The sequence below is a fragment of the Sebastes fasciatus genome, chromosome 1 (assembly GCF_043250625.1).
Source record: "Sebastes fasciatus isolate fSebFas1 chromosome 1, fSebFas1.pri, whole genome shotgun sequence".
Lineage (NCBI taxonomy): Eukaryota > Metazoa > Chordata > Actinopteri > Perciformes > Sebastidae > Sebastes > Sebastes fasciatus.
Window position 1 is genome coordinate 31,749,271 of NC_133795.1, and position 12,461 is coordinate 31,761,731.

General features: G+C 39.3%; 1 protein-coding gene across 14 annotated transcripts in view; it reads left to right on the forward strand.

Moving 5' to 3' along the window:
• The window catches only part of atp2b2 (ATPase plasma membrane Ca2+ transporting 2), a 154,859-nt gene that overhangs the window by 90,704 nt on the left and 51,694 nt on the right, over window positions 1–12,461 (forward strand). For all 14 annotated transcript variants that reach the window (XM_074643331.1, XM_074643347.1, XM_074643418.1 and 11 more), the window contains exon 3: window positions 9,118–9,318. In XM_074643331.1, the coding sequence (XP_074499432.1) occupies window positions 9,118–9,318 (201 nt within the window). The remainder of the gene's footprint in view (window positions 1–9,117; window positions 9,319–12,461) is intronic.

Here is a 12,461-nt window from a genome sequence, read left to right on the forward strand (position 1 = left end):
TCATGAAATGAGAGAATGTATTTTCTCCGTTGTTTGTTTACATATAATAGTACAGTATATCTGCTCGCCCGTTTTGCTGCACTGAAGACATGTCACATCAACTCGTCCTCACAGAGAGAGCCTGCCTCCTGCCGTGTCCTCTTGCACTGATGAGGGTGTGGAGCGCACAGAGTCAGAGCGCTGCAAAACCACATTGTAAGCTGAGCAAAGACAAAACAAAACTTTTTTCAAACTAGAGAACCCCTTCCTGAACACAAGACACCTCTTTCCTGCTGTTTTAAATGCTGCACTGACATCAATCCCCTGACGCCCTGATGTTTCCCCCATAACATCCAGCCCAACCGTGACAAAAATAACTTTCTTTCTTTAATTACGTCTTCATTTAACAGTAGGTGGACCTGCTGTGCTGCTGGGTGTGCCCCGCCCCCCCCTCACAGGAATCTTGTTCATTTTTAAGCTGGCCCACACTAAAAGATTTTTCAAATCTGAACAGATGTTTAAAATGTGAGAGACGTCACCCACCATGACATGTCATGTTAAATGTAACAGTTTTGTTCCTTATGTGTGTGATGAGCAACGATTTGGCCAAAACAGCACATCACACACTAACAGATGAAATTCATGAACAACAAAAGTCCCGACTCTAAAAAACAGAAATCTCGCAAAATTACTCGCGATCAAACGTGACTTTAGTGTAAACAAACATGGTGGACGACGGGCGAATTAGCAGTGTTAGTTTTTGAACTACTTTGTACTGAAAAGTGACGAAGAAAAAGATTTGGATGAAGTCACGAAGTCACGAAGACACGATAAATAAAGATTTGTAATGTTGCCACAAATCAACAAGTTGGTCCTCCATTTCTGAGGTCCATCTTACTACTACGTTATGCTTCGCGTTTTGCATTAGCCCACGCATTAGCCCATGCATTGGCTGCGGCCGCTACGACGGCGGTTGTCGTTCTTTCCAACGTGACTGCGTCATTGGCTGTCCTCGGGGTTCCCTACACACAGCAGGATATCTGATCGTAAATATTGAACATGTTTTATATTAGTGATTTGAAATTGGTGTGGCCAGGATGGACTTCTGAGCCGATCAGGGGATGTGAAAACACTCTTAACATACCTCACCCCACAAGAATATCTGGAAAGATAATCTTAAGAACCATAAAAAAATCTTGGCTTTGCTGGGAGGTGGGAATCATCATCTAGTGGGTACCCGACATTAGTTTTATATATATATGTACGTACAGTATGTATGTATATACATATACTGTACATATATGGCTTGGATTAAATTTTCTTCAGACATTGCACCACCCTGGTTGATTGAAATAAAATGTCATAGACATGCATGTGTTCATATTCATATATGTACGATACGTTTGTATTCTGGGTTGCTTCAGGGGTGAATCCCACTGCGATGGAAGCGGACAGTGTTGGAAGGCCATGTGTGACATGGGTTAGCAGATCTACATCTTTGCACTTTACAAGATTGCATATAAATCAGTTTTTGTATGTGCTGCGTCTCAGGTGTGATGAATCCCCTCACATTATTTTTGCTCTGTAGTTGGTTAGAATTTAGGTTGTAAAGCTTTGTTTTTATCTCTATTTCCAAAAAGCCTTGAAAGTATATACAGTATACTACAATATACTACTGAACCTTGGAAACTGAACTTTAAGTAAATATTTTCATTGTCAGTAAACCATGAACCCTTTTTCGACACTGTTTGGACACATGTATTTTTAAGCATACAAGGAATTTAACTCTGGTTTCCGGTATCATACTGTACTTATGCAGAGTGCTGAGAACAAATGCACAGGAAGATACACATAGTCATGAAGCTAAAACAAGGACAACAAGACGGCCAATGTAAAAGCATCCAGTCCTTTTCTCCCCTCAACTACAGTAGCACCACAATAATCATGTTGCTGTAATGTCTTACACCTTGTTCTACATGACAGACACGAGCCCTTTGTAGCATGATCCAAAAAGCATACACATTTTTTTCTTCCTTTTTCTTGTCTTTGTGTGCATCTTCCTGTTACTGTCTGACTCTTTTCAGACTCCTCTTCATCCCACTCCCTCCTCCTATCTATGTCATTCACTATTTATTTTTTGGTAATGTCATCCTTAAGAAGCTATTTCTACTGTATCCTGCCTTTGTACGCACAGTAACAAACCTCTCTGCATGGCATAACATGGTGTCATTATTATGGAGGTCATTCTCAAGGACACTGTGACACATTTCTCCATCATTCCATCTTCTAATAAGAGCATGATAATTATCCACCTTTTAGCCGCTGATGGGTTATTATTCATAGAGTCACTCTACATCCAGCCTACTCTTGTTCTCTCTTTCGTTCCCTCTCTCTCTTTTTGTTCTCACTCTCTTGTGCACTCTGAGTCACACTTCAACCACTCTCTGTCTTCCCTCTTCATCACCCCCCTCTCTTTTTAAAATGGTGAGAGCTGAGAATACATGTTGAAGCTTTCGATTCGCTGCAAAAAAAAAGCATTGATATTTTGCGTTGTTATGATGACGATCACCATCATGACGATAGATACCGCTCAGACATGTTAAAATGTTGTTCACTCCATTATTTTGAAGATTTAGATCTGTTATATAAATGCAATTAGTTTGCTGCTCCCCTGTGACGTGCCTGTTTTACAAGGACGTTTGGAGGTCATCAAGTCATTTCATTCTTTACTGCCTTTTCTTTGTACAGAACATACAGTGCGTACGTGTGCACACACATACGCGTGCGTGCATGCTCTTGAAAAAATTCACATACACACACACACGCGCTTGCTTAGATATTCACACAATCTCCAAGGTTCAGAGTCGCGGGTATTTCCACTCAACGAGTGGGATGCATAGTGTTTCCATGGAGATCTATTTTTAGCCACGGACAAAAAAAAGGGCCAACTGTTAAAATATGCCATCATGTTCCCTCTGACTGGAAAAAAAAATCCCATTTCCTTTCCCGCAGAAAGGATGGCATAAAGTTTTTTTTGTCTTTAATGTCCCTGTCTTGTCTATTTGGAAACAGGATGTTAGGTAGGTATCATTTGTCAAAGCAGATTCGAATCACAGATCCTGCTGTGTTTGATAGATCAGCGCATTACCAGCCATAAATTATAGAGTAAGAACAGTGAAGAAGAGGAGGAAAAAAATCAAGATTTTATCACCATTGAGTTTTAAAGACTTTAATCTTTAGTCTCTATAAAGAGATTCTGCATTCACATGTAGAATCTGTAGGAAAGCGTTCCGGTTTCTGCTTGTAGTCCGAGTAGTATTGACCAATCCTGTTCAAGCAGGCTTTGGTTGAATGCAGGTAAACAGTCTGTGTGGAGAGCAAAAGAGGCAGAACACATTGGCAAAAATGCAATCTGGAAACCCGCCGGCTATTGTCTGATGATGATTTAGCTGTTTATTGGTTTGAAACTAGCTTGTAAACAGGCTACTTGTGAAACAATCCGGTCGTACACGTCGTCTCTCAACTCCAACTCCAGTTCAATCTCAGTTGTTAATAGGACTGTAAACAATGAGCAGCACACGGAAAAAGTCTTGGCTTGGATATCTGCTGACTACACCTGAAATATACAGTAGCCCCTTAGCCCCCAGAGGCTTATCTGCCATCAGACTGATAGGCGATGGGTTCCGAGATTTGTAAATAATAATAATTCTGTAATCTATTCAAACTAGGGTTGTCAAAGTTAACGCGATAATAACACATTTGTTTTAACGCCACTAATTTCTTTAACGCATTAACGCAATCAATCTTTTGGAGGTTGTAGCGGGCTCAGTTTTAAAGCTAGAGTTAAGATACTGGTATCACATGAAACTAGAAAACCTAAGGAATCCATTGATACCAACTATACTGTAGTGAAAGAGGTTAAATAGCCCTCAAAACGTACGCTAAATTTTGGCGAGGACAAACTGTCATGGCCATTTTCTCCCCTTTACAGACATGCCAACTTTATGATAATCACATGCAGTCTGAGGCAAGTCATAGTCAAGTCAGTACACTGACACACTGACAGCTGTTGTTGCCTGTTGGGCTGCAGTTTGTCATGTTATCATTTGAGCATATTTTTTATGCCAGATGCAGTACCTGTGAGGGTTTCTGGACAGTATTTGTCATTGTTTTGTGTTGTACATTTGCATAAAGCAGCATATTTTCCCACTCCCATGTTGATAAGAGTATTTAATATTTGATAAATCTCCCTTTAAGGTACATTTTGAACAGATAAAAAATGTGTGATTAATTTGCGATTGATCACAATTAACTATAGACAATCATGCGATTAAGCGCAATTAAATATTTTAATCGATTGACAGCCTTAATACAAACAATTCGTCAGTTGACAGGAAGTTAATTGACAGCAGATGTGATAATCAATTAACTCATATATTAAGAAAATCCCAAATATTTGCGGTTTCTAGCCTCTAAAGGTGAACATTTGCTGCTTTTCTGTTTTATTTCATAATATTTTCCCTAAATATCTTTAGGTTTTGGATTGTTAGGTGCACAAAACAATCAGATGTTTTTTCTTTACATTTAATAGACTAAACAATGTATATTAAATCATAAAAGTAATAAAGAGATTAATCAATGGAGAAGAGTCCAGAGAAGTTGAAGCCAGAGTCTAATCATTGTATCTTTAATGATATAGTATATTATCATCATTACATTAGTGTTGTACCTATGCCAAACTTCATGGTCAGGTTTCTAAAATGATTTAAGAGTATAGGCTCATTAGTCATTACAGAGTCACAGACTCTTCTTGGCTCCTGAACCCAGACGGCCAACGACGCCCATACAGATTATTTATGGCACAGTCCCTTTCATGATTAATACCATAGTCGTAAATTTTCTAATTGGCAATAAAAATTCTAACTGTAGCCATCTAATGCTCACAGTCAAGTATGGCCAAATGTGGTTTATTATTAAGCAAGCCTGCTTAATTAGCTAGTATTCAGTGCAAAGTGACTGAAAAACTGAGTGATTCGATGGCATGCAACCAAATTCACAAATAAGATTAAACCGCGGGATGCATTTCTGGTACAGTAAATGGCTTTTACTTAATCTGCTGAGTCACCCGCATGCCCACTGTTTGTTTTAAGTCTATAAACTGACGATCTAAAGAGGAAGTCAATCTAATGCTAATAGTGCATCATCTTTTTATAGGTGGACTCAAATTTCCTTTCCAAAAGGCTTTTACCGTTTGAACCTTGATTAGAACAATTACAATGAGCTCTGATAAATAAATTACCCAGCCATTATATAGTACCAGGAGGAGTCCCCTATCCATTATTCCCATCTGTACATTGGGTATGCAGTCTGTTCAGGCTTCACTGCTCGGTGATGGACTCTAGCACAAAGACTCCTTTGCAATCACCCTTAATCCTCTGTGAGATTGTTGTGACTCATCTGTGTATCGCCACAGTTTTCCTGCCCTCTCACTGCCTCCTCAAAATCCACTGCCAGAGCAGTTAGGTGGGCTGACAGTATTTAGCCTACAATATTTTATAATCTGGCAAATGAATCTTAAGCAGCGTTGCAATCAGCTATCCAGGAAGGAATGATAATGTAGCAGAGGATTTTCCAGGAAGCGATGAGTTTTTAATGATTACGGAGATTGATTAGAGCGCAGCTCACATCTCAAGGGCGTTTGAGGAGTTGAAACATTTAATAAGGTTAGATGTCATGCTGAACTGATGCACCATCTCGTACACAGATGTAACCACCACGCGGTAGAAAATAGCTAAAGAATATTCAGTATGTTTAATGTGAAATGATTGCTGCCCTTATGCAGAATGGTGCATTTGCATGCTATAACTAGCTCCCCTGCCTCTGGACGGACACTAGAAATATGAAGTGGGGGGATTAGCATATGTATTTGTTGTTCTGTGATTTCAGTATTGGGTAGAAATATGAGTGAATGTCGAATTTGATGTGCTCCTGACATAGCTTAAAAGATAGAGGGGTTTCTACACAATGTGGATATGTATAAATATGTGCATCTGCACTTGTGCGTGCATCTTTATGTGTGTGTGTGTATCTGAGCCTGATTATATATCAGCTCTAGTTTTACCGTGTGATAGTGCAAGCAACTGCCGGCATGCTTAGCCAGCCTTATTACACACTCACACACACACAGCACGTGCAGGCAGTCACGACTCAAAGACCCATACACACACACACACACACAAACAGGCATGGGGACACACAGTCATGTTTGTGTGTGATGTGAGGCAGGGTGCTGTGGAGATCAATGGGAGAGCACGCTAGGTCCTCTCACAGAGACAATTAAAAGAGAATGGATAATGAGGCTATTTATAGACTGATCTATTTGTAACCAGGGCATTCTCCTACGTAGGAGCTGGGAATTGTTCTCTTTTCAGGCTGCCCTCCTTCTGTCCTCTCCTTCTCCCTCTCTGTCGCTCTATCTCTCTTTCTCAAGCAAGTCAAACGGATCTCGGTTCTCGATTTTCTGTCATTTCTTGTTTCGCTTTTCACACACAACAACTCTGTCATTCTCTTTCTTTGTTCCTCTTCCCCCCGGCGTCGGAGGGACGAATGGATCATCAGTTATTCTCTGCAGATGTTAATAAGTCATCTCACAGTCATTTGCATTCACATGTGAAACAGTGTCATGCAGCAGCGATGTTATCAGGTGCAATCCAGGGCCACTCCTGGGAGACCCAGTGACGCACCATGCATGACATAATGCTGTGGTAATGTCTGCTGTGGCTGAGAGGGAGAGAGACACAGAGATGCTGAATACACACTGTGTGTGCTGAGCGCTCAGCAACCAGATAATAGTACTACACTGAGAAGCAGCCAGATAGAAACTAATAATGTAGCTTGATAGACATCTTTTATGAATAATGTTAACTGAAGATACATTTACATTGCTGTTAGTACGCTTGATGCTAACTCCATAGCTCTGTGAAGGTTTGATGTAGATATAGATTAGAGTTCACAGCAGTTTCTCAGTGATGCAGATTTGTATTGTAGCCGTAATAAATGTGATTTAATATATGAACATTTATAACTATGAAGTACAATAGTTTGGGCTAGTTTTACTCAATTTTAAGGCCCATTATGTAATATTACAATGCAGATCAAATATATAAAATCAACCGCAGTACAATTATGTCAAATGAGGTTGTAATTTGATTGTTGTAATCATAGAAACTCAACCCTTTCACACGGAGCAGAATGTTCTGTAAGTGTAAAATGTTCACATTACAATCTTTCATAATGTGATTGGTAGAAAATTACACAGTTTTTATAATCAAGTCAGTCATTTACCAAGCAAAAATAGGGTTTGGACTGTCGATCACATAAAACAAGCAATTTAAAAATGTCACCTCAGACTCTGGAAAATTATAAATTTCATTTTTCATTATTTTCTGACATTAAATAACTTTTTTTAATCATATTTTCTCCAATCTCTCCTACTTCACTTTAAAGTGTTTAATCAGTCAGTCAGAAACAATATCAGCAATAATCAACATTATTTTGCATGGGTAATAAATCTAAATTAAACGTACAGTAGGCAGAATATTTTTGGCATCATTGGGGAAAAATTCCATAATAATCTTTCAGTATATTGTAATTCAAGTGTTCTGAGAGAAAACTAGACTTCTGCACCTCCTCATGGCTCTGTTTTCAGGCTAGCCCGTGACGAGAGACTTTGACCAATCAGAGGTCATTTCAGAGAGAGAGTGTTCCTATTGGCTGTTCATTTAACGGAGGCAGTTGTCAATCACTCATAAACTCCAATCAAATGGTCAATGAGAAAGTGTGCTCCGGCTGGTGGGTGGTGCTTGGTATTTCCTCAACTGATCTCAACATGGCTGCCGGGTCACAAACTTTCTCATTTTACAGCTAAACAGTGCACTACAAGATGATTCTGAAAACATTTGAGGAGAGAAATAGACATTACAGAAACAGAATATTGATTCATATTTGATCAGCGCTGCCTAGTTTGACTGTTTGATCGGAGTTTTATGAGTGACTGACAGCTGCTCAGAGGCGGCAGACTGGCGCTCAGCTCTGATTGGTTGTTTTCCTCCGGTCTGTAAAATCTTGCGGATGCCATTAGGAGCACCGGAGGACACGGAGAAACATGATTTTTGTCAGATTACCTGACTCATGCACTACTGTCAGGATATAGTGACTGTTTTATAAAAATAACTTAACATACATAACAACATGACTTAATATGAAGAACAATAGTTTAGGCAAAGCAGACCCAATTCAAGGTCCATTAGTTCAGATTGTAAAGCAAATAAAAGACACAGGATCAACCCTGGTTAAATCAAACACAGGCTCAACCCTGTTATGTTGATATTTAACATACTGTTGAATATAATGCTTCACATGCACAAAATGTATTGTTATATTATTCTAAATCATCCACATTGAAAAATGACATAATGCATCTTTAAAAAATAAATTGGAAAAAAAAGGACAATTGCACACAAAAAGCTACTCATTTGTGTTAATGCTATTTGGATTACGATTTCAACCATTGCTCTTGCCAAAGCACTGATGTAACAGACCCTTTCTGCACATTATTTTAGCTACTGCATGAGAATAATCTTCTGGACAGTATTCTAAAAGTAAATTGTCCCTCGAGCCAGTATGAAGATCTTCAGATAAAAGAGCCAAAGAATATTTATATACAGTAGTTCATGGTGTATGAGGAGGTGTATGAGGTCAGAGCACAAGGCCCTCGTCTCTTGGGCAGAATTATATAAGGAACGCAGAGCCGTGGCCCACCATGACTCAAACTGGTAATTAGGGATGCATTGAGTGTGGTGTGAGAGTGAAAAAGAGAGACGAAAGGCAAAAGGAAAGTAAGAAATCTGCAGTTTCTAGCTGTGCATTTACATATAAAAATGTTAATGTGTTGGATCAAATGTAGCAATAAAGCAGATTGTTGTTTGTTGCTGTAATGTTAACCCTATATACAATATAAAACTCACTGCAGTACATCAGTAAGAATATCCTACACACACTGATGATGATTGTATCGTGATGCATTGTACTAATCTCCAACTCTTTCCCCCTCTCTCCTCCTCTTTCTTACTCTCTCAGGTCTCGCAGGTACCCAGACTGACCTGGACAAGAGAAAAGAAATATATGGTAAAAACCTGATACCTCCAAAGAAGCCAAAAACCTTCCTGCAGCTGGTATGGGAGGCCCTGCAGGACGTCACCCTCATCATCCTGGAGCTTGCTGCCCTGATCTCCCTGGGACTCTCCTTCTACCACCCTCCCGGAGAGAGCAGCGGAGAGTGTGAGTGAAGCATCACTTCCTTTTAAAATTCTCTCTCGTCGTTTGTTTCGAGGTCTTGAGACAGACAGACACACATAAGCTACAACAGTTATCTCACAGGTATCTCCACTATTGCAGAGGACAGCAAAGGGCTGTAATTGCATTGGCCCACTGACATCACTTCCTCTGACATTACTGGCACTCGCTGACACACTTACACCTACATGCATTCACACACACTTTTTAATTGGTGAGGCAGGTCACACATTGTTTGTGACCTGCCTCAAGAGATCAAGCGACTCATCGAGCATTGGGGTGATTTGTGTGCATGTGTGTGTGTGTGTGTGTGTTAAATGTGCGTATGAAAGGTACCGGGAAGGTTAATGAAGTGTTGAGCAGAGAAATAACCTTGAGCACCCAGTGCCCATACATCAGCCCTGTGAGCCGTGAAACAGGAAATGAAGACAGAGACCATAACGAGGTGCTGAGTCAGCAACATCAGTCATTGCTCCCAGCATTATCACAGTAATGGAATTCAGTTACCCTGCCAAGGGGACCAGTCATCATTTTAAGGGGTTTAAAAAGTCTCATGAAGGTAGAAATACCAGAGAAAGAAGAAAAGGTTACCATTATCACACATGCGTGGGTAGTTAATCAAACGATTAATACATTTATCAGTTGGTTGGTGGAGATTAAATGTTGGTTAATGAGTGAGTAAATGAATGATTTAATGAGTCAGTCAGATACTCAGGTAGTAAAATGATTGTTTAATTGGAATTTGATCTTACTTCATACTCTGCTTCTTTTCTCTGCTTCCTTTCAGCTGCATTGATTTCTGAGTGAGCTCTCCAGATAAAGCAGAGAAACGGCCAGAGGAATCATTATGCTAATAACTGCATCCATCTACAGATACATAATCAAGCTTCTCTTTAACTTGAGGCAAAAAATGGTGCCAATATGCAAGTCTCTTCTCATATTTGAATGATATGAATATATATGAATCTAAATTAGCACATCAACTCCTGCGGATATGAATAGATGTAAATAGCAGAGCGATTCAGAAAGATATGAGTGCATACCAATTTGAACCACCTAATTCAGAAAAACACCAAAAGGACGTGTGCATAACAGAGGAGAGACAGACATGAGGCCACAGGGATGGAAGGATGTTTTGACATGCAGAGTTTTTCAGAGTGGCACTTTAACAAGAGCAAAACTAACTCCTTTTTTCACTCAAATATTTAATATAATCAAACATTTCTGGCAATGATCCCTCAAATTTGGCTATTAAAGAGAGACATAAATGTGTAGTATGGTAAGATATTGTACGGCTGACTTTACTGTCTTAGGGATGATACAACTCAAGGGTTGTGTCTTGGTATAATAAGTTTGACTAATGATAGCAACAGTACATATGAAATAACCTAACTGGAAGTTGAATCATTGAAGATAATGACTACATGTATAATAAAATAATAATACACAAAAAAATACACCAACTTCATGTAGAAGAAAAATATTAAATTGCAGCCCATAAACATCTCTATACTGATTTATGGCAAAAGCAAATATCACACACATGCATGTATACACAAGCACACATCTCACAGTGCTGGTTTACTGTTTTGTTTATTAATAGGTCAAACAAAGCTCAACGGTCCAGAAATAGAAGGTGGTGGGATGACTTTAATTCTCATTTACATATGAATCAGCCTGGCTGCAGCTGAATGAAGAGGCTGTTAATTGCGTCTGCATCAAACACAAGACATGCAACAAAATAAAGCCCTGAACAAATACTAAGAAAATAAGTAAACATAGAAACCAACATGGTGTGGTGAAGTGTCTTTGAAGCTTGGAGACATGTATTTATTAATTTACATCTCAACCAATCGTAAAATTTAGCTGCATTATATTTTGTGCCTTGCGCTTGGGTGCTGCACAATTTTGGAACTTCAGCACCATGGACAGCTACTTATGTACTGCATGATTGTGTGTCTCTTTCCATGAGAGAGACAAGAACACATTTTGTGTACACATGCACATGTCTAGATGCTAAGAGCTGTACAATCAGAACCACGGACAGCTACTATAGGACAGGACTACTTTCTGTCAGGCTACAGGCTGAACTTACATATATACTGCTATAATTTATTAGTTTATGTTTCTTGTGGAAAAATAAATAAATTGTAATATTCTTTTCTACATGAAATCTTTGCTTCTTAGTAAGAGGCTTTATTAACCGTTGTTTTTTTTTGCAAGATAATAAAATGGCCCCACGTATCACACCCATGCCAGTCTGAATATACTGTTGCCTAACTTTTAAGGAGATAGGTTACTTCTGGGCGGCAGCAGCTCAGCCTGTGGGGACTTGGCTTGGGAACCAAAAGCTTGCCGGTTCAAGTCTCCACACGGACTGCGGACTGGTAGCTGGAGAGGTGCCAGTTCGCCTCCTGGGCACTGCTGAGATGCCCCTGAGCAAGGCACCGGACCCCCAAACTGCTTTTCGGGCGCTGTATGGTAGCTGCCCACTTCTCCTAATACTAGGATGGGTTAAATGCAGAGACTAAATTTCACCGTGTGCTGTGTTAGGTATAATAATTAATTAATTAATACAACGTGTGACAATAAAAGTCGGTTTATATTTACATTTTCCCTGACAAAACATGAAAAACTGAAGAAAAAAACAAACAAATAACAATTAAATACATACAAGGAACGATATTTAATATGTGAAGGATAATGTACAGCGTGCCGGTCATTGTTGTGAAATAAACCCCGACAGAGCATCGGCCTGAAGGGGTTTATTTCACAACAATGACCGGCACGCTGTACATTATCTTGCTTATCACACAGCTACTTACTTAAGAAATCAATAATTTCACACAAAAACCATCCGCCAGAGTCCGACATCCGAACAGCACCCATAGCAATGGTCTGTTATACATAGCAACAGTCTGCTATAAAGAAATAACAGACCGTAGAATGCCGTGATTGACCAATCAGAATCGAGTATTCGACAAAGCCATGTAATAAATTATATTCAATATTATGAATTATAGATAAGATAGATAATGATAGATAATAACATAATTATTAAATGCCTTAAATATCTCTCTTTTTGCCAAAACCTACATGAATGCACGAGTACATTAGTATTATATATA